The sequence below is a fragment of the Centruroides vittatus genome, unplaced genomic scaffold (assembly GCF_030686945.1).
Source record: "Centruroides vittatus isolate TY-2023 unplaced genomic scaffold, ASM3068694v2 contig_955, whole genome shotgun sequence".
In the NCBI taxonomy this organism is placed as follows: domain Eukaryota; kingdom Metazoa; phylum Arthropoda; class Arachnida; order Scorpiones; family Buthidae; genus Centruroides; species Centruroides vittatus.
In genome coordinates this window covers 157,859-182,813 of record NW_027122634.1, presented here as the reverse complement: position 1 = coordinate 182,813, position 24,955 = coordinate 157,859, and the positions used below count along the sequence as shown (strand labels likewise).

At 29.2% G+C, this 24,955-nt stretch overlaps 1 protein-coding gene across 1 annotated transcript in view; it reads right to left on the bottom strand.

Moving 5' to 3' along the window:
• Positions 1-20,601, bottom strand: part of LOC136985174 (mediator of RNA polymerase II transcription subunit 1-like) — a 72,474-nt gene extending 51,873 nt beyond the window's left edge. The window contains exons 1-3 of the mRNA XM_067282382.1: positions 20,343-20,601; positions 6,410-6,531; positions 2,288-2,366 (exon numbers count right to left, since the gene is read on the bottom strand). Coding sequence (XP_067138483.1) covers positions 2,288-2,366; positions 6,410-6,531; positions 20,343-20,391 — 250 coding nt within the window. The 5' untranslated portion in view covers positions 20,392-20,601. The remainder of the gene's footprint in view (positions 1-2,287; positions 2,367-6,409; positions 6,532-20,342) is intronic.
• Between the last annotated feature and the right edge of the window lie 4,354 nt (positions 20,602-24,955).

Sequence of the window (24,955 nt, the reverse complement as noted above, 5' to 3'; positions counted from 1 at the left end):
ATATTTTTAGTTTTAAAACAATTTATTTTATTTCTCTTAAAAATCACTATGAACTTTCCAAACAAACATACTTTTCCTAAAAACATCACAAAGTTCAACAGATTTCATAGCCATGCAATTATGCCATCTTCACATTGCTACATGATTCACCAAGCAGAAACTGGAAAATTGTCTGGTCTTGATTTTACTTCTGCTTTGGTACATTTCTTGCTTTATTTTATGTGGAAAAAAAAAAATTGAATTACAATACCAAAAGGAAAGACCACCAAAAGTTATTTAATACAACAATGGATGAAAGAATTCCTAGAACTGATGTTCAAAGGAAAACTTATTTTTCATCCTTTATGTAATAAACATTTAAGTACAACATTTTTAAATATCCAGAAAATGGGTTTTAGTGCATGTCTATTAATTAATTCCATGTTCTTTATTTAGATATCTAACAATAAGAAGTGTCATCTTAAGCAACACATAAATGGCATTATTCAAAAAACAAAAGCTGCTAAAGAATACAACATAAAACAGACATTATTAACACAACAAATAGTCACAAATCAGAGAAACTTTGACTCTCAATTGTACCAAACTTCAATTGCAGCCCATGGAATACTATTGAAAATCCAATATTTAAATTATTTCTACAGAAGAATTGAAATCTACTTTATTCCATCAGAATCAACTTGAAAAAAAAATCACTTAGATTTATGTTATAAAGAAAAAACTGCAGTAGTTAGAAAAGATATAGTTAATTCCTACATTTGAATTGTGTTGGTAAAACTACTGATAGGGTCAGCAGATATATTGCCAATTTTGTAGGCAAACAAGATCCTGAGAAGTTGTCTTCTTTTTACCTGTTATGTTTGAATCAGACTAAAAATGTTAACAGCCAGAATATAGCATACTTTGTTTTATTTAATAAGAGTTTAATTACTTCACCCTGATGGAGTAGAAGATTCTGAAGTTTTTTTGTTTTTTACAAATGCAGCTTATATGACAGCTGCATTTCCTTTGCTTAAAGGTTTCTACTCTAATTTAATACATGTTACTTGTTTGGCACATACTTTATGCACAATGTGTAAATTTCCAATAGTAAATAATTTGGATATCAGCAATGAAGAAGGTATTTTGCAAAGCACCATCATAAATTGCAAGATTTAATAAAAAATTTCTAATGCTCCAATTCCATTGCAACCAGTGATTATATGTTATGACACCTGGATCAAAGCACTTCTGTATTATTGTGACCAATTAGAAAAAGTTAGTTGTTTTGAAAGAACTCTCTAATGCTGAACATGTGATGTGCTTGCTAACTGCTAAATAATATCCTCAGAAGACATTTTGCATATATATTCAATCCAACTTTTATTTCTACCTGTGGTCATTAGGAGAAATACCTGTCTCTTGGTAAACAATTTCATTAATATAGGAATTGAAAACTAAAATAAATAATGTACTTGAGAATAATGTACTTTAGATAAAAAAACTGATCTTGCACTTTTAAAATGTGTGAGCCAGGCTATGTCAAGAGAGGTGGGCACACTTCCAGGAGTGTAGATTTAAAAATGTAACTACATTTTAAATATGCACTAATCTGTAGTATATCAGTGGAAAGAACATTCTCCATATATAAAATGGTGCTATTAGGAAAAAAAAACAAAAAAAAAAAAACAGATTTACAACTGCTAACTTAGAGAAAGTAATTGGTGTATTTTTTATAATTAAAAGTACAGAAAATTTGCAATTTTACTGAATATTCATTATTTTATTTTGTATTACTGCTTGATATATGCATTTATTGATGCATTTACTCCTATTTATATATCAATTAGTCTTTAATCTCTTTTTTATAATATATAGTACAAATAATGTGTAAATTTTGTAATATTTTTTAAAACTGTTTGCCTTATATTTAAAAGATGTTTATCTAACTGATGATAGCCATTTACACCAAGAAACCAAAATGCATATTAGACATATAAGGCACTAATAGTTTCATGCGTGTGATAACAATTTCAAATAAATAATGTACTATGTATGAGTAAAAAGTATTTTTGTACTATATACTCCTAATCACTGTTCTTTTATATTGTAGATTTAATTTTAAGTGCCTATTTTAGATGCCTAAAGCTGAATTTTTTGATGCTAGAAAATCTAAAGTTTATTAATGATTCAGATAACTTAATAACACATTCATTCCAAAAAACAACTATTTTAAATTTTAACTGACATCAAAAAATTTAATTTATATATTAATTAAATAAAAATTAGAATAATAGTTCTTTTATACCTTTAATGGATTTTTGTATGGTATCAAGACACTTCTGTAATTGATTTCTTTCAATATTATCAATCAGATGACGTTTATCCTTAAAAAAAAAAAAAAAAAATTATTTAAACAGAAAGTAAAGACATTTTGGCTTCATTAACATTATATTATATTACAAATTACTGTACAAATAAAAAGGTATATACTATTAAATCTAACTATAATACAAAAAAAAATTCATGTGTAACAGAATCAGAATTAATATACAAAAATTAATAATAAGTCTAAAAAATTCATTTAGAAATAGGTCTAATAAAGCATATTTATTTGAAAAATCTATTAAAGAAATTATTATATTACAAACATCTTCCATATATTTATTTACTAATTATTGTTTAAAAATATTTTACCATCATTTGTCACTACTTTCTTAATAATATAATATACTTTAAAAAGGCATTATTTTTTATGTAAGAAATAGACATTAAGGATCTCAGATATTTATTTATTAACTATTTCTAATACATCTGCAATACTTGTCTTTGCATTTAAATATAACTAACTATGAAATATAAAAAATACTTTAATTTCCTGCCTACAATCTGTAGGAGTAAGTTTTTTTTGACAAAAGTTTATTGCCATATAATTTATACAAGCTCATGTCATCTTTTAATTGCTTTTTGGCAAATCATCAGCAATGATATGATACAATTTGTAAGGACATTTAATAATTAAATGTCCTTATGCACAATGTGTAAATTTCCAATAGTAAATAATTTGGATATCAGCAATGAAGAAGGTATTTTGCATAACTTTATATTCCTTACATTTTATCTATAAGATTCTCAAATCTAAGAAAAAAATTTGAACAATTTATTAGATTTCTGGATATGAATTCTGTTTGATTAAAATTATAAAAAGACTCAGATATATTAAGTTTCACTTTTAATTTTTGCATATAAGTTATTTTTATTTATTATATATTTAAAAATTTGTTAGGTTTTGATTCATTATTATTCATTACTGATAAGCTTAAAAAATTTGAGCAATCGTTAAAACACTTGTTTCAAAAATATCTAAATTTAAATCTTGATTCAGCAATGTTTTGTTCCATTAAAATCCTCACGTTCAGTTTCAAAATCGAATTTGATATTAGAATATCAAAAAGTTCTAAGAGCAATTTATCATTAATTTTTTCTTATATGATTTTTTGAAAGTATGCGGAAGACCAAAGCAATGATGGCAAGATGCCATCAACGCAGACCTAAGGGCTCTGCACCTGAACTCAGACAATGCACTTGATCAAACAAAGTGGCATTCAAAGATCTGAATAGCAGACCCTACATTTGTAGAACAACGCTAAGAAGATTTTTTGAAAGTTAGCAGATATTAATTGTTGTAAGTATAACTATAATATTATACATACAATTTTTGAAGTGGAAAATTATATTAAATGCATTTACTGAATCCTATTTTAAAAATTTTTCTTTAAAATTTATCAAATCAAATTCACTAAATAAAAAAATAAATAATGTTTCCACATGAATCAAGATGTATTAACATAAATTTTTTCATAGTAATAATTTCATTAGTACAACTTCTATCTATCTATATCCAATACCAATTCCAATAACAAAAATTCAATTTAATTGTTTTTTTTATAAGGAATATATATGAATAATTTTATTACTTAACTTCCTTTTATTGGAGAATATCCAAAAATAATTCATACAATCAAAACTATTTACAATTTTGTCAGCAATAGCAGATTAAAATATTGCCTTTTTTATCAATATTCGATCCTTACATAAAAATTATATGAAAAATAATAACTTTATATTCCTTACATTTTATCTATATATTTTTAAATCTAAAGAAAAATATCTTATTTTAATAACTGAAATTTATTTTTCACAACAGTCTATTTTGGACAATTAGTTTTTCAAAATAATATAGGCTCCAATGTTAGTGACCAAATCTGGCAAGCAGATATTCATCATGTCATTGGAAAAGAAAACAAAATGTAAAAAAATAGATACAGTTGTATATGATGTAATTATAAATACTGCTGTAGTAAAGACTCGTCATAGTCCATTTCTGATTATTTTAGAGGAATTTTCTCCTTTAAGCAAGTTAAAATGCTAAGCTAGAGTCTAGTTTTTATTTTTATAAAATGTTTTATTGAGACATATCTGTTTCAGTATCAGATCAAATCACAAAAGTAATTCTAAATAAAACATATTGTAAAGCCACTGGTTAATATTCAATCTTAATCATTCCATAAAAGTTCAAACGAGTTAGAATCCAAAACAAAAGTTCAAATTTACACAAATCTAACGGTAATATAAATAATAAAATGCTTAATCTACAAAGGAATCAAATTGAATAACACATGAATTCAAATTTGAGATGAATTCAAAAACAAATGAATTTGAAAAACGTATTTATAAACAAACATCACAAAACCCAATAAATTTGTAAAACCAAACAACCACCAGATTACACTGAGCTACTTTTCTGTGATTATATTTAATAACTTTAATTTAATCATAATTATTAAATTTAATAAGAGATGGCACCTAGCACCTCCCTCTAGTGACAAATTATCTAGTAATTAATTAAATACAATCACAGGAATCTAGCCCAATGTAATCTGATGGTTGTTTGAAAAAACATATTAAATGCAATTGCAGTTAATGTTTTTAAATGTTCATTTTGTTGTTTTTTCATTTAAGTTTGATGTTCCAACTGTAGAAGACTTATTGAAAATGTTTTCTATTGAATTATATATCTGCTGGAATCATACAAGGTGTACTGCCTCTTTTACTTTTGCTTTCTCCTTTATATGAATGTAGTAATAAAACATAAATACATATAAATTCAATAGTTTCATAAATTAACACTGAATGTATTATAGTGTGTGTTATGAAAAATCTATAGAGTTACTTGATGTTATGCTATATCAAACACCTACAGATTTTGTCCTGTATTTTTTGCCGATGACAGACTATGGTGCAAATGTGCCAATCACAAGAAGTGGAAGAATACAGAATGATTTTTACATTCTGTATGAAGTAAGAGTAAATAGACTATAGATTTAATTCAAAGTCAGAATTTCACAAGTGATCCATCCTGATATGATCTGTTTCATCTATCACATAGTCACCATGATTATGATGAGCATGCATAAAAGACCTCTACATATCTGAGAGAAAAAGTTTAAAAGAATCCTTACACCTGGCCATCTGCTTTTGTAAAAAACAAACAGAAAATTCTGTTCTGACTTGATCTCAACTTTGGCAAGTTCACTAGTTTGGGAAATCTAATAATGAATTAACGAGGTTCAAATTATGAGTTCCTTTCACTAAATACATCAATTATTATATCTAACCTAAAATTTGGTTTAAAAAAAAAAAAAAAAAAGCTAATATTTTAAAGCATGTTTCTTGTTGCTGTCTACTTAAGCCAAAAACATTACAGAATCCTATGCAATTCTGTCTTTCACAGGTTTCACTGTATTATCATCACCATAAAATATTTTTCACAAATCTAACAACAGTCTGAACTTTCTGATTCCTTATCTTGAGAATTTAATTAATATATATTTATAAGTAATAAAATACTAAAATTTAAACTTAATTGGAATTTATATAATTTTCCTTGACTGTTTATACAGTAGAGTGTCGTTTATCCAAATCAATTGGGGACTGGGGTTGTTCGGATAACTTATTTTTCGGATAACCGATTATGTATGAAAAAATATATTAACCTATCCCATGTTGAAATTTTTCTCCATTGAGTGTTGCTTTGCGTTGAATTTTTGTCAATTTTAAGCCTGACGAAAATTTTTATAATAATAATCCTGACTGTAATACTGTATTGTTAAAAATTATTTCTTTATTTTGTACAAACAAAATAAATATATTGAAAAATATAAAAACAAAAAAATTATATTTTGGAAGTTAATCTAGTATCAAAAACATTCGATTCAGCACAACACAGTCCGACTGGAAAGCTTTTGGTTGATCGGCTTTTGGATAAACACTCTACTGTATTTATATCTTTTAATAAATATATACTAATATCAGTATTTAAATAATATAATAATCATGAATTATAGAATATATTTATAATTTTTTTTACCGCCATTCTAATAGCTTTGGTCATGTCACTCCAGGATTTATAATGTGAAGCTTTTGTGCGCAATTTCTCCATAAGGTTTTCCAACGGGTCATCTTTCTCCACATCTCCATTAACTTCTGGAACTAAGAAAAAAATTATTTGTCATTATTTTCAGTTTTAACATAATAGCATTTGATCCACTGAACCAATAATTAGCATGCTGAAATCTTTTAAGTATAAGTATAAAATTAATTGTCAGCATACTTTATTTGTTTATGTCATCATATATTTGTGTATGTGTAAAAATAAATATATATTAATAAACATAAAATTTTGTAGGAAAAATTTCATTCTTTACTATAAAATTTTTAAATTTAAATAAATCATAACTTAGTAAAACTGATGAACACACACAACACTAAATTAGTACAATTAATAAATATACACTGTCAGTGAGTATTTATTACACATAATTTAATGTTTATTATTAAATAAACATAAATTTCTGTAAATTTTATATGTATTTTATTTATATTTTGATAGATAATATATAAGCCAACTATATATTAAAGATAATATATAATTTTAATAATATATTATATACAAAAATAACATATATTAATATATTTTTTGATACATATATTTATATCAAAAATAAACTGAACTTTTTATAACAACAGTTGTAATTACAAACATGTGCATTTGAACATATTCTTAGACATGGTAGTACTTATTCAATATGCAGAAGTGTCTGTATTAAGATGGATTAAACACGAAACATCAAAATATTGCAGAATTTAGCTACACACTACTGGATTTCTGAATTGATGCAACAAAACATTAAATTCAGCATCAAGTCTGGTAAAAACTTTATTGAAATATTTAATCTACTTGCAGAGTGTAAACTAATGACATCATGCTACATACTTAAGTGTACAAATGATAAGCATTTTAAAGAAGGCTAAATCACAAGACGACCATTCAGATCAGATCAACACAGCTCAGCTTCAGCAAGAAACAAATAATTTTCTAAGTTTGCAGAAGGATCAAGATAAACTGTAGACAATCAATAAATGATTTGATCACGTTTTGGAAATTTTTCATGGCTTTGCACATGACATTCATTACACTCTATTCTCAAAACATTTTACATTAAGGACAAATACTCTTCATTTAAAAGATATGTGTTTTCAATCTATTCACCTACTATTTGGTGGCTGAAAGATATACTGTACTAATGAAGCATATTTATGCAAATCTACAGCCTACTATTTACCACTATTTAATTACTAAGACTATTCACTACTATTAAACTAATAAGATAAATATAAAATAAAAATATGCATTTGGTTGATAAAAACTAGAAAATAAATCAGTAATGTTCTGTGTATCAGTGTAAAAGTATAAAACTACTGAGATTCCAGTTTATGTTTTTCTTTTGAATAATATTTTAATAAGACAGTAACCTGATGTTTTAATAATTTGAAAGCCTGTTTCACATTATATATACCAATACCTTTGCAGTTTTATATATGTATATATATATATATATATATAAAAATAGTAAAGTAGTAATAATATGTTTACATTTTCCCGATTTCTCAGAATTTGAAAAACTTTGAATGTAGTTTTATCTATTTTAATTCAATGTCACAATGAATTTAAAGAAGACATTTGTAAGCATAATGCTCCTATAGTAATGACTTTTTATAGTAATTTTTTTATTTTGCTCTTTAATCTCACAATATATTGTGTTTTGTATTTAAAGCCTTTCATCAAAGATGTGAAATGAAACCAAAATTTAACAATAAAATGGAAATTTACAAGACAACTAATTCAACAAGAATAGCTAAAATAAAATAATGAAATGTGTAATATGATATAAATTAGTTTAAACTAAATTCATTACATTCCTCTGAAATAACTGCTTAAAATTTTTCCACTTTTACAGCAATGTGCAATAGTCGCAGAAACATTAAATCACAATTATGATTCCTATTTTGCAGAAAATATCAAATTCTCATAAACAGTGGGATGCACCTAGAGAGCTTATATATACAGTATTTTCCAACAAAAATATGCCATAGGAGATTATGGGAAGAAACTTATAGACAAAGCATCAGAACAAGTATATAGTTTACAAAATGTCCAGTGAGTTCCAATGAACATCTCATCTGCATTATCAGAAAACTTCCTTTAAAGATGCTGAAGCATATTTAAGAAAAATGAAGAATGCTGATGACACATTCATGTGTAAATCAAACAGAAATATTATCATCTTTTATTATTTGCATTAATATGGAACCAACTTCAACCTCACAGAATATGCTTCTCATGCACTTCCATACATTGCTGATATGTCGACAGGAAAAGTACTGAGGAGATGGTATGTTCAGATTGCATTGATTCATTTTTTCCAACACTGTGCAGCATCCATTGATTAGTCAAAAAGTCATGAAGAACTACTTACACTATTACTTGATGTGATGGCTGCAAGTATATCAAACATAGCATTACACAGAACAGAGTTGAATAAAAAAAAGAATAAAGTTAAATAAAAATTAAATTTATTTACAAAAATAAATTAATAATCTAAATGATTTTCAAATCGAACAAAACAAGGAGACAGTATTTGCCATTTAAATATGAGCAATATATCAGAGTGGTTAAACAAAACAAATCTGTGATTTTTTTTCTATTGATGATTGTTTGAAAAGTAGAAAATATTTTTTGGCAACAAAAGAGTAAAAAAAGGAGCCAAATTTGGCACAAAGTAACCAAACCTGGCATCACTGTATGCACCCCTAATATGCAAACTAGCATGTTTGCATAGAACCACAGAATTAAACTTTAACATCTATTTTCTGAGTACAGTAGAATGGTCCATTAAAACCAGATGTTTGAATTGCTCTACAAACCTGTCTTTGCTTACTACAAGAAAATCTACTCAAAATAGAACATTTATTACAGTACCACTTTGCTTTTTACACTTTTGACTTGAATAATAAAAGCATTATTAAAAATAGGATTATTTCTTCAGTCGTGAAGGTGATTTACAATTCAGTTTAATTAATAAATTTTGGTAAATTTTTGTTTGCTTTATGGCATGAAAATTACCATTGTGACAGTGATATTTTGTTAGAGCAATGGCAAAGTTTTCTTTATTGGTGTTCATTTTAAGATGAATAAATTTTAGAACAAGGCCTTAAACTACAGCTTATTTAGCTTATACATAAATCTAGCTCTGATTTTCCCAAGAAAAACTGCATACCTCATATATAAAACTAGAATCATGCAGGACAGTTAAATTATCAATACAGTATTATTAACAACTGCAAATAACTACTATAAGGAAGTTAACTATTTAGGCCATATTTATCTCTATTTTACTATAATATATATATATATATATATTTATTTATTTATTGTACAAATACATACAAAAAATAAACAAATAAATAAATCATTTTTGATAGCTTGCCTAAAAGATCTTATAATTGTCATCTTTTTTTTTTTTAAAGAAAATCACTTCAATATATCATTCTTATCACTCAGTCTATCATATTGTCATAAAATGAAAATTCTATCAATAAAACAGATAACTGAGAGAATTCATTTTTAATTACATTTTTAATTTATTGTATATATTATTGGCAATAGTTAAATGGAAATGAAATATTTAGGAGCTATTTTCATAAGATCATTATTTTTTCTATAACATAAATTTTTTAGTAAATATGAATTATTTAGCAATTTAAAAATTGAATTTTAATTATGATCTTTTCCTCATATGTATTAAATATATAAAAATATTTCAAAATTTGTCTTTATAAATCAATTAGATGTATAATGAAAGACTATTGCAAATTTATTCTTAGAATTTTGGAATATCTTTTAAGAGATTAAATTATAATCAATAATCAAAAAACAACGTGAAATCTGTGTCAGTGAAATTTTGCTAAGAAAAGAAGATTTGAAAAATGCAAATAAATACAACCATCTTTATACCTAAAATATAATTCAGTTCTTCAGTAATAATCTGGAAATATCATTTGATTATATGATTCAGGCTTGATTTTTTATATATTCTTCAATAATTATGCTGGTGGGTAGAAAAAATGGCATTCTATATAAAGGGTTTTCATAAGTTTTCTGATCCTGTATGGGACATGTCGTCGGTGAAAATACATAACAGTGTTTCTCAAAATTTGGCCAGAATGAGTTAGATACTCCTTTAAATATAAACCTGGGTCTTTCGTGTTGTGATGGAGCAACATATCTCTATGTAATACCACTTGCATTCTATGGAATGACAAACACCAGGCATTTCTCAAATATCTGATGAAAATATTATGATTTATGGATGTTTCGCAAGAGAAACCACAGACACTACATTTTAAAATGATTTTAAAGGCATATCTAGACTTAGCCTCTTTGTCACAAAATTATCCAGAAATTATGTAGAATTTTATTTCTGCATACTCCAATTCAGTGAAATGAGACTTGACCAGAGCAAGTTTCAAGGTCAAACAGTAAGCTGCCATGTTTTTTCACTCATGTGACCTCTGCATTTAATATATTTTGTCTTATTGAAAAATTAATACCCATATTAACAGATTTTATAAGTATCATAAATCCTTATAACAGAGAGGTTGCGGCTGAAGTTTTCAATGCAAAAACATGTACATCAGACATTCAGTGCTGCCTTCCTATAAGTCTATAAGTTTGACAATGGACAGTGTGAACAGCTAGATATTTGACTGGCGACAGTTATAATTGAGACTGGGTAAATTGAGATCAAAGTAAGTCGTGGATTGTGTGTGAATGCAGTATAAGTGCTATATCAGTAAGCAGGTAGCTTAGTTCACTACTTAGTGTTTTTCAGTTTCTGACATACACAAATGGGTTTAAATAAAATTTTTGAATTGCATTTTTATTTTTCTGAAGTATTTTTTAACTCAATGTACCTCATGTGTTTTCTTCCCAAACAGTTTATCCTTATGTCAATTTACTTGTATTTTTGTGTTTAGTGTTGATTTTATGTTTGTTATTAAAAACTCTTCAGTACAATAATGTCTCTCTTCATTGTTAATTTAGTTTCTTTGAGCCAAATCTTAATATTAAACTGCAATTGTCTTAATTCTAAAAGGCATATCTTGTTAAATTAGCAGAGCTTTGTATTATTAGTAAAACATAAAGGCATATCTCAAAATAAGGCTCCAAAATAATGATAATAATGAAGCAAGCAATAAACTTGTGTTTATAGTATTTACCAAGTACTGTAAACAAAAACTTGAAAAAAGCAATGCTTTATATTCAATAGTTTCTTATTTATGAAGAATATAAGAAAGTCATTTTTCTTTAAATCACTCTCCTGTAAAGTTGAAAGAAATGAGAAACACCCTTACGTATTTTCAAGGACAATGTAATGTTCTTGAGCATTGGAGAGAGGGTAGTTGGTTAAAATGAAAGACAAAATTCTTGTTTTGAAGTGTCTTTCAAGACAAAAAAAAAAGTATATGAAAATTTAACTATAACTAAGGCAAGAAAATAAATTTTGAACCTATTAAACTACCAGCAATATTTATTTTTTGTCATACCTGTCATACTTCTCTAAGTATTTCAAATTATTAACAAACTTGTAAAATTCTGCACAACTTAAGTTAAAATTGCAAAAAACATGAAGAGTAGATTCCACGTTATCAAGATGCAATTGGTTTCACTCATCCATCTACTGTGCCTTCATGAAAAAAAATATTCTTTCTTTATGCTTGAAATAGCAAAAATGTACTAATAATTTTATTAATCTCAATTTCTGTTCATTATGTTTTGTTTTCTTAAACAAACTTTAGTATCACACATTTACTTTTATTCTATCTATCTTGCATTTGATTACCTTTTTAGTGAATATGAAAAATTTGCATGACATATGGAACATACATCAATGTTATTTATATGCAAATTTAATCTTGACTGTTTGCCTTTTTTTCAAAATGATATTTTTATATAAAACAGAAATAATTATACAAAATTTCTACTGAAATGGAAATATTGTTTAAATAACTTAAAAAGAAAAAACTTTACTCTTTCAGTAATGGAACTATAATGACTTGATCATAAAAGTCTTCTAATATTATGTTTATTTTACATATATAAAAACTTAAAGCTTATAAATTCCAATAAACTCAATCACAATACAAAATTTTTTGAAAATTTTATTTTAAAATTAAAAAAAAAAATACAAAATTCAAAGATTCAATTTTCGAAAATCCAAAAGATGGATTTTGCAATCAAAATCAAAAAATTACCAATATTAAAATAGTATAAGTCTAAAATTTAAATTAACAGGTTTCCAATATGAAATTTCAAATTAAGAAGTTACAATATAATTTGATAAAGTGACTTAGTCATTGCTCATAGATAAAAGTACTATCTTTAATAAACTTTGTTCTTTACATACTATCATCATTATGTCTAATTACTTTGCAAAGACATAATAAACTTATTTATAAAAATTATCATTGGTAAAATCAATTATAAAAAAACATTAAAAATAAATAAATACAGATAACTATTGTTTAATACTCTTGAACTTTTCTATAAAGATCTACGCATGTTATATAATAGAGAAAACACCGCAGAAAAATGTGATCATCATTGGAGGTGACTGGAATGCTAAGATTGGAAATAATAATAAAGGTTGGAAAAGAGTAATGGGTAAGTATGGATATGGAGCAAGGAGTGGACGAGGGGGAAGACTTCTTGAATTTGCCCTAAATCAGGATTTAATGATATGAGACACCAAATTCCAGCAAAAGAACTGTAGAAAATGGACATGGTGATCAAGTGATGGAACAAGAAACATGATTGATATGATTTTGATCCAAAGGAGATGGTCAACATCAGTTTAATAGTGTTGAACCTTTCAGGGAGCTGACATAGATTCTGATCACAGCTTAATCATTGCAAACATAAAGATAAAACTGAAGAGAAAAGTTAATGCACATTTCCAAAAGAAAAGAGACATTTCAAAGCTAAAAGATAAGAAAATAGGGAGCATATACAGAAATACACTTGAGAAGAAGATAAAAACCCTAGATAGGATGGAAGAGCTAGACACAAGAGTGGAAGAAATAACAAAGGCAATAAGAGAAGCAATTGAGCAGACCCTACCAGAAGAGGAAAAAATCAACAAGAAATGGATCACACAAGAGACCCTAAAGCTTGTCCAAGAGAAAAGAGCTCTTAAGGTCGATTTACACACAACAGCGATGTGCTGGCACAGTGACTGTTTGGTGCATAAACATGGATAAATATTACACATAGCCAATCAGCGTTTCATCTACTACACGTGATCTGTATTCTGTCAATCATACAAGTGTCGTACATGAAATTCTGATTGGCTATGTGTGATATTTATTGATGCTTACTGCACTGTGCCGGCACGTCACTGTTGTGTGTAAATCGACCCTTAGACTTAGAAGAGACATTTCTGAAGAGTTGGAAAAACTACTTTATACTGTTTTTCCAACTCTTCAGAAATGTGCAATGAAGTGCATTGAAGTGAAAAAAGCAGTTAGGATGGATAAAGCGAAATGGCTAGAGCAGGGGTTGAAAAGTGCGGCGCGCGCGCCGCCATGCAGCTCTTCAGACATAAACTCCAATCTCACCTCATCTCAAGCAGCCTTATAACATGAGTTTATGAGAGAGCCGCCGAACAAACTTTGCTGGCATACTTCTACCATTCTTTAGCCCGTCTGCACATGACCACTCACGTTGATCAATATGAATCGCATGCGAGTGGTAGCATTTAAAGCATATCTATATATATAACCTATTGAATGCTTGTCCGTCCGTCCATGTAATGTTATGCTGAAAATGGCCACTAGAGGCGCCCCTGTTGTGTGTCGTATTTCGCACATTTAGATCAACAATATAAATTATTATTTACATTAACAGTATAAATTGTTATTATTCATTTGGCCAATAGCCAATAACAATATAAATAATTCAGTACATTTGTAATAGGAATTTATTATTGTCATGGAATGCCTGTAACACACACTAGGGGCGTCCTTCAACACAGTTGGTCGGTGATCGGCCAAGCAGTTAAGCCTCAATGCGGCTCTCTGGTACTTTTGGTATCTTGTTTCCATGACAATTTGGCTCTTCTCACTTAACAAACTGCTGACTCCTGGGCTAGAGGATCAGTGTAGAAATATAGAAAAATATTATGGAGGATGTAAGACTAGAGAAGTATATAAGATGATCAGAAATGTCAACCAGAAATGGAAACCAAAGCAAATGGCAATCAAAGATGAGAAGGGAGAGGTTTTAGTGGACAGGGTGGAAGTCCTACAGAGGTGGACAAGTTATTGCTCTGAACTATACAAGGAAATATTAGATACAGATGTATTAGAGAATCTATTAGATGAATTAAGAGAAGATATCGCCACCAAGTGTTGAAAATGAAAATGATATTATGAGGAGGATATTATGAGAGATGTTGAAAGGGCAGTGAAATGGTTAAAAGACAATAAGAGTCCCAGACATGACAAAATCACAGGAGAAATGATTAAGCATGGAAGAGAAAGCTTAATTGACAAGATACACCAAGTGTGCAATGAAGTATGGAATAAGGAAAGATACCTAAAGAATGGGCAAAATCAGTATCGGTGACAATACATAAGAAAGGCAGCATGTTAGAGTGCAAAAATTATAGAATGATTGCCCTAACAAGCCACATAGGAAAAATTTTGATGGTGATCTTAAAGGAGAGACTAAGTAGTTTGATGGAAGAATACTTGCAGATGAACAGGCAGGTTTCAGGAAAGACAGAAGTACAATGCAGCAGATACTAACATTATGGCTATTATTTGTAAAGGCAAGAAGAAAGCAGAAAAACATCTATTCCTGCTTTGTGGACTTTGAGAAGGCATTTGACAGCATAGACTGAAAAGACACTTTGGCAGTGCTAAAATCTTATGGAGTGGATCATAAACTAATAAAGCTGCTAAGTTATATTAATGATAATGCAGAAGCAACTGTGAGATTGCATGGGGAGCTAAGAAACTGGTTCAAACCAAAAAGAGACACCAGACGGAGATCCTATATCTCCAACTATCTTCACAAGTCTCTTAGAAAGAGTCATGAATAAGATGATGCAAGAGATGCAGGGAACATCAATTTATGGTGTAAAATTCAATAACCTGAGATTTGCAGATGACATAGTTATCATCGAAGAAAGTGAAGAACAACTAGAGAAAACATTACATCTGTTTAATGAAGAAGGAAAAAGATATAGACTGACTATCAATAGCAAAAAAACTAAGACAATGATATTTGGTGATACATACATGACAAGAAACATCCTAGTAGATGAGAAAAACATTGAAAATGTAGAGAGCTTTACATATCTAGGAAGTAAACTAACCTAAAATCTGGATTGCCAAAAAGAAATGGAGATTAGAATAGCTGAGGCAAAAACAAATTTGAAAGCAATGGACAAAATCTGGAAAAGTAATGCAATTAGTTTGCAGACAAAATTAAAAGTATTGAACACCTGCATCTTCTGCTACATGCTGTATGCCTGTGAGACATGGGTAATGACAAAAAATATGGAAAGAAAAATATTAGCATTTGAAAGACACTGTTACCGAAAGATCTTACAAATAGGATGGATGCAGAAAGTCACAAATGAAGATTTTCACAAATGAAAGCCACAATGAAAGTCACAAATGAATGATTTTTATAATAGGACATATATAAAAAAGAATCTCTTACAGAAAATTATACAAAGAAAACTTCAACTGTTTGGACACAATTACAAGAATGAATGAAAACAGAAAAATTAAGACTTTAGTCTATGGTATTATGGATGGATCCAACAAAAGAGGCAGACCATATAGAGAATGGATTGATGATATGAAAAAGTGGTGTGGAGCAAATGTATGGGAAATGAGAAAATCAGCAATGGATTGAGAGAAATGGAAGAAAACAGTGGAAAAGGCATCAGACACCAATGGGCAATGAGTCCAGGGTTAATGATGATGATGATTGTTAAATACACTACTTATACAATGCAATTTTGATATGAGTTCATATGAAATTATCTGTTTATCTTATTCCAGTAAGTATTCTTTCAGTTACAACAACATAGTTTATCAATGTAGATTGTGTATTTCCACCTATATGGTAAAAGGTTTTCTTGTAACAATGAAAGTTTTTTTATTTTTTATGGCAATCTTGTAAACCAGAAATTCCTTTTAGCATTTTGTCTGTAAACTACATGCTGCTTATAATTTTCTTTTTTCAGTTGCATTCTTGAAAATAGCATTTAAATAATTTTTCCACACTTCTTAGCTAATTACAGTCTTAAGTGCATATCAATCCAGAGTGATCAAAAATCATATATAAGCTTGCTTTTGTTTTGTAATTCATATAAATTTTGTTTGTTAAATGAAATTTTCTGAACTAAATAAAACTGTTTTTTTTTTTTCTTACACGATAGAGAAAATTTATATTTAAAAAAAATTATTCTGGAATGTAAACCCACTTCTTATATGTAAGGTAAGTTTTACATAATGTGCTTTTCATAATCCAACATTTTTGTGGAACCTAACTATCACATTATACAAGGGTTATCTATATTTAGTTTATGCTACAGAATTTTAGTGTGGCAAAAATTCAATTTTTTAAAATCTTTTTAATTCAGAAACTGAAAAATAAAAACTAAAAATTTTTTAATTTTATCTGAATATTTATTTTAAATTCAAAATTCTAAATAAAGAATCTATGCATATTTTCATTCACTTACAAGAGATGTGAAAAATATACCAATTAAATTTTTTTTAAATTACAGTAGTAAATTTTTCAATTTAATAATAATAACCAATAATATTACAAGTATGCTAAAAAAACATCATGAAGAGTTGGAAAACACACTTATAAGTGCAAAGTACATACAAGAGTCGATGAGATTCAAATAAGAATAGCTATACTAGAAAGATTCATTGAGTCCTCTACAGTTTATTCTCTCTATAAACCCACTCTCTGTTCTACTAAAAAATTCATGATAGATTTAGAACAGAAAACAGAAAGAGCAAAGCTTAAGAATATTCAATTACATTAGTTTATCATCATCCATGTAAAACCAATTGCAGAAAATAAAAATCAGCTAATGAGCTTATTAGACATTACAAAAAAATGTTAGTGGAGATATTAAGATGAAATTTGGAATAAACAAGTGTATCATAGAGCCTGACACATGAAAGAAACAATAAAATCAAGAATTTTGAATGAAACAATAATGAATTTATTGAGTGTCCCAAAGAAAACCAAGTGTATAAATAGTCAAGTATAAAGGTCAACCATTCAAAATTAAAAGAAGTGTTAAAAAAAAAGAATATACAGAGTTAAATATATTTTAAAATCAGAACTTTTTGGAAAAGTGAAAATAAGTGTAATAATTATGCATACTTCAACAGTGTTGATATCTGCCATTGAAATTTTAAAATGATGTGAATCAGACCTAGAAGAAAAATAAGGGTAATAATATGTAAATTTAGAATGAGGCATACAAAACGTAATATTGAAAGAGCAAACAAATGGTAGGCTTGGAAACAACAATGCTGTAGTATAATTAAAATTCTGAAATTATACTTTAGAAATCTCAGAATCCAATCTACACAAATATATAATTCTTATTAGTTGTAACAATATAACTAAATTTGAGCAAATCTCAACATGAAACAAACAATGTAACAAAAGAACATTTAACAGAGGTATAGAGATCTAAGGTTTTCCAGAGTTATCCTTCATCATTTAATAAAGACTTTGCTGATAATGATTTATCAACAGTTTGTCTAATAAAGGAACTTCTCTCTTCATTTCCTTAAATAGAGCAGATAAAGTTTATCTAAAATACAGTAAAGGAAACCTTCAGTTTCCTCTGTTCTATTCAAGAGGAAACTCCAAAAAGAAATCTTGAATACAGAAAACCTATTCAAGATAAAGTTGTTAATACAAGAAATTATCAAAAATATGTATTAAGTAATAATGTATATGATAAATGTAGACTATGTCAGTCTGAGATGAAAACTATTCAGCATATAATCTCTGGATAAACAATCATCATCACTAAACCCAATATATTTAGAGCTTTACACCAACCAATGCCGAATATTATCGGACTAGGAATGGCTATAATATTAATAATTTATAAGACAATTTGGCACTAGAGTTAGGAGTTAGGCACCATCTCTTGATAAATTTAATAATTATAATTTTAATTAAAGAATTTAGAAGTACCGGAAGAAAAGAATCAGCCCAGAGCAGGACTCAAACTCCTGCTTACCTTGCAGATGCGTTGCCAATTACGCTACCCAGACCTCTAGTCCGATCTCCTCTTCCAGCATATATAAACTTACATTATAACCATCAACGGTTATTACAATGCCGGTTGGGGATGCATCCAGCACCCACGTCCTGTAAACATCTCCCAAGGCAATCAACCAGCCATCACAAACCCTGGCAAGGTGTATATAAATAAATAAACATCACTAAACCCTGGATGTAAAACTTCACATCATCCAAATAAAAAGCCTGTTACTCTGGTAACTAAGCTACTATATCAAAAACTGGCTAAAAAATATAACATCTTTTCCATCACATTACAAATTCTCTCCATTTCTTATTCTAGAAAATAAAAAATTTGTCTTATATTTGGATAGAGATGATTATAAACAAAAATATGGACTATAATAAACCAGATATTGTTTTAATATTGAAAGACATCAAGGAGATATATTTTATAGATATAAAACTAAAACTATAATGAAAACCAAAAATGAGAAGGATCTTAAAATACTAAAATCTTAAAATTTGAAATAAAATTTAGAAACTAAAATAAGTACAAATTGAGCCAATTATATCTGCAACAGCTGTCTGCCCTAAATCATTAGTGAAAAATCTGAAATTGTTAACATTTTTGATCAAAATACAATCTGTAAATCTGTTTGCCATCAAACCTGCCACATTGTAAGAAAAATCTTCAACAATTGAGCCTAAATCTGTTGAAAATTTTTTTTCCTCCATATTGGGTAAACGATTCCAGAAAAAGCCGAGAAACACACAAACAAATAAAATTATAAATATATTTTAAGAATGCAATTTCTGATCATAAGTTAATAATTTAAGTTTTAATGCATTGATTACATAGGCAAAAAATAAACTGTATTAAGTATAAAAAATATAAATTATTGTTTATACTAATAATATTTTCTATTAATATACAAAAAATGTCAAAAATCGAGAATGTTATTAGTAATTTTTAACATTAATTTTTAAAGTTTTAAATAATACTTTTTATTTGCAATCAGTTAGCTTTTTAACTGTAGAATCTTGAACAAATCTACCATTGGGTCATTGTATGCTAAAATTAGAATCAGAAGTTTTACTGAAAGCAAGAATGATGCGGATCATATTAGGAAGACCTACATAGTTTCCAAATTATTTATATCTATATTATCTATTTACAGTATTTTTAATTATAGTAACATTAAAAGTTAAATATTAATAGATTAAATAAATAAATAGACAAAATTTTTGCTTGTTAATTAAATTAAAACCAATTAAAATTAAGATCTATCATCACTATAATGACTATATATTATTTATATATATTTATGACTATATATTATTTATATTACCAATACATATATAAATTCACCATCCTCTTTAAATAAACATTTCTATCATTTCTTATTATATTTTTCACTTATACAATCTTATAATACATATTATGAATTATAACCAACACATGCAACAACATGCATTCTATATTAACATATATATATCAATACAGGCATCAATATGTTATTTATGCATCATAGATCTTTAATGTTGTATATAAATAATGAATGTAGTTAAATGTGATGAGAAGTTGAATGCTTACCATTGCAATGATTAGTATTTGAATCGACAATCTTGTCGACGGCAGCCATTACTAAAACGGAGACCTCAATTCTTACGATATTTTAATGTTTAATGATAGACATTACTTCTTAAATCATGTTTTATCCGAATTGCAAAACTTATCGATTCTATCTTATAGAATATATCTATACAAAACATATATAATTTTTAACTTTCGACCGACGTTTTACAGTAGAAAAACTTACTGTCATACATCATCTCACCCATCACGCCATTGAAACAAATATTTTTTATAGGTTACATCTCATTGGTTAATGGTGCAAATGCCAATAATAAAAACACCAATCATATAATGCAATGCATTGATATCTATGTTTTCGTATATTGTAATTCATTTAGTAATTTTAAATTTTGTTGTTATTTTTTTTATATATAATAAATAATTAAAAATGTGATAAATATTAAACATAAAAAATTGTTTTATTATGTTTTGTAATTTAATTATTATTTAATATCTTTTTATTTTGTGTGATATTACAAAGCCGAAAATAGAAGTACAGTATATATTAATGAGCTATGGAAGATAATAACGTTTAATATTCTCTCTCAAAATATAGATCTAAAGCACGATATCGTCTCTTAATGATTTTTTTCCATTTTAATATTAAACAATAACATAGATTTTTAAATTAATAATTAAATATTTTATGCTGTTGTTGATTAAAGCAGAAAGCGTTTCGATTTATTAGGATTATGATATCCGTCCACCATTCTAAGAAGATTCTATTCTGAGTCGTTTCCTTGCGTATTTTTATAAATAATCTAATTTCGACATGTCGAGTCCTGTCCTCACCATTCACCTACTTCATTGCGAACTCTTAATGGGCATGTTAAAATAAATGCCCTATTAATATTGCCTGTGCAGAAATTTCTTTAAAAAATACATTGAAATAAATGCTAAGTATTTTTTCAATTTTGAATCATTCCGTCCTGTGGACACTAAGGGGGCCCTTTTTTCATGCCTATCGTGAGTTCGGCAAATGGGTACGGTCGGGTGATGGACGAACGGGGTCCGACATATCCGAGACAGACTGCCCATGAAAAGTTCCTTTTTGCCTGCCGGATTTAATTCCAGGTCCCTGGAGCAGGAGTTTGACACCTCGGCCGTCCGACATTTCGAATAGTCCTTAACTATTCGAAATTTTAAGTCTCAGATTTTTTAATGATATTTTACTCGTAATTATTATGGGAATTGAATTGATAGAATAAGGAAACGCAACACTTGAGCAATCTACCAAGACGGAGCGACTCCCGGGAGAAATTCTATAACAAACTGGTTCCAATTTAGGTGTTAGACGCGTGAAGAACCCGAAAACTCCAAGCTATTGATGAGGCACGAACCCGCGACCAACTATCAATGTTTAGTGGTTTTATCTACTTGGGCACTGGTGAACTACAGGGTGTCCCAAAAAGATGTACTGTACTCACTCTTTGATTGTCAAATATATAAATATTTTTTTGTAAATAGATGTGTCTTCACAAACACACAGTCCCAAGAAGTAAAATCAATAAACAAATAAATAAATACATTAATTTAAAACCTATTACTAAATTTAAAAAACATATTATTAATCGTCTAACAAAGAGTGAGTACATCTTTTTGGGACACCCTGTATTACTGTATTACGATGAAAAACATTATCCGGAAATATAGTGTATAAATTAGATCTTTTTCGTAAAAATATCACTCAATAAATATGTCAGGATTAAGTAATGTGTGACTTTAAATAATGTTTTTGATTTTCAATAATGCACGAGTTGCTAAGTTGGAAAAGATTCATCTTAGCGCCCAGTGGGCACCAAGAGGGTCTTTTTTTTATGAACCCATAGTAGATGTGCCAGGCCCACAAAGGAATGAAGAAGAGGACATAACGGAAATATATCATCCCAAATATTTCCTGGAGTTTTCTTGTCCTGATCGAATTCGATTTCAATTCCTCCAGACCGGTAGGTTGATCTTAAATACAATGCAACATAAGAAATGACAACAATAAATAATTAAACAAAGACGAATTCTATCTTATCAATAATTTATATTGATTTATATTGATATTTATTTTAATTCGTCTGAAGAGGATCCGAATTCGAAACTAATTTGTAGATAGTTGGATCGAGGAATCCTTCCTCTTCCATCAACCGTATCTACCGATTTGGAGTTTAAGACCGTAGTTATGGCCGTCCTGCCCGTCCATGTAATTGTATTAACGCTCACGATTTTAATATTTATTTGTTCATGCTTGGTATACTATATTTAATTAATTAACTGTTAATTTTGACGGCCAGATGGCCGAGCGGTCAAGTTCGGATATGTCGGACCCCGTCCCTCATCACCCGACCGCCCCATTGTGGGCCTGACCAAACCCATAATGGGCTTGCAAGAAAAGCCCTCTTAGTGTTTTGATAAACGACCAATTCCGAAAATGTTGGATGTACAGTACACACGTGTTTGTACTTCAAATACTTTTGTCTTGGTAACAACGGATTAGGAACCGGATCGACAAGCTTAATGCTTGGAAGTGACTTTTACCTGTATTATTGTTTTCTACATTTCACCTGCAAGCCCCAAGTTTATCTTTACCAAAGAAAAACTGCTAATAAAAATTTTGACCGTTGTCTAAATTGTCATAAATTTTTACTTGGAGTAACTTTTTTTTATCTCAGATCATCTTCTCTGGACATCTTCTTACGAAAGTCGATGACTAACTTAGATGACAGGTGGCAAAAACGTCCCGCCGCTCTGGAGACTGGAGTTGGAGTCCTAATCAGAATATCAGAAAAACTTTATGGGTGATATTTACTCGGATATGTCGGGTCTCGTGACTCTCATCTCGCATCACTTGGTGCAAGTGTTTATACATAGTGGAGCAGTTCCAATTCAGACGAGGTACTTCGACACCCTTTGCTAGAATGCTTTGGTTGAAACGATACGTATCCAAAATTCTGAAACTGTTGAAACAAACATAAACTGAAGATGCGCGGATAGTGACTTATGAATTATATTCAGACAGCTTTTGGCTTGCTGTGAACAATTTCACATAAAGCGCAATGGTATTATAGTAAAATAAGTAACGAATTCCGAAAGATCGTCTCCCTTCTTTAAGGCAATTTTCTAGTTTTTTCCAATAGAATATTGAAATCCTACTGAACCATTCTAAAATATTGGAAAAACTTTACTTCATTGTCCAACAGTGAAGAGAGTTCTATATTCTATTTGAATTTTTGTTTACTTTAACTTAATATTTGATGAACACCAAAATGACGATGACATTTTAATTTATCGTTTATGGGTAGGCTTATAGCGTTACTGAGCTTATAACGTAACTAAGTAGAAATACCCATAAATTTTCAAAAGTAAATGGTCAAACATTGAAAAACAATAAATACATTGTCTGTACAGAAACTGCCCATCTTTGAATGGATAGTGTGAATATATGCATGTCAGACGATGTCGTCGGAACTCTACTGTTTCATGTCTGAACAGAAAGTGTGAAATATAAATAAATCTTAAGGCGTCAGCCTAACGCTCTAGGAAACCTGGGCGGTCAGTCTCAGATATGTAGGGTCCCGTTCCCTACCATCCGACTGTCCGATTTGTGGGGCTAGCTGAACTCACGAATAATAACACACATATGTGATTAAAGATAATGGAGAAGTAATTCTCAAATTCGACCCTCATAAAAATTATATGTGACCAGCGGGTTGTTTTTAAAACTCTTTCCGCCCTAAAGGCACTAAGATCTTACAATCAAATCCATCGTTGGCTCAGCAGGCCCGTAATGGGATAGCCAGATGGTGAAGGAGTGGTCCGACATATCCTGCATGGACCACCTCGAAAAATTCGGGTATACTATAGATTACTCCCTATGAAATTTCGTGTGTTTGGGTATATATCTGAACTCAGGGGACCGAGACGAGTTCAACGATACTCTACTTTTGGACCGGAGACGAAAAATAAAAAAGTTATCATACTTTTTTCTGGCGATCGCGCGATGATAGGGAGTCGCGTCGCTCTCCGCTAAGTCGGCCTCGCTATCGCGATCGGGAGTTCCGTCGCTTGCCGTTAAAATTGCCTTTAGTAGACGTTTTCCCCTTTTTTTACCTTGTTCAAGAACTACCGTGAATCGATCACTAGTTTAGCACATGGCGGCGTGTGGTGGCGCCTATACGAGAGGTCAGTTGGGCCGCCATGTTCGCTGCCATAAGTAACATTAACCGAAATGGCGATCGCGCGATGATCGGAAGTCGCGTCGCTCTCTCCGCTCTCGTATCGCGTGTTTAACGCTCCGGGAGATGACCGTAGTCCGACGTCACGGTTTGCAGACTTTACCGCAAGATGGCAATACTAGCAACTACGGTGCCGTTTGCATGAGAGCATTAAAAAAGTATGGTAACTTAAAAAGTGTGATAACTTTTTTATTTTTCGTCTCCGGTCCAAAAATAGGGTACCGTTGAACTCGTCTCGGTCCCCTGAGTTCAAATATATAATCAAAGTCCTGAAATTCCATAGGGAGTAATCTATAGTACACCCAAAAATTCTTTGGGTTTTTCGACCCATTAGGATTTGTTTCCGGG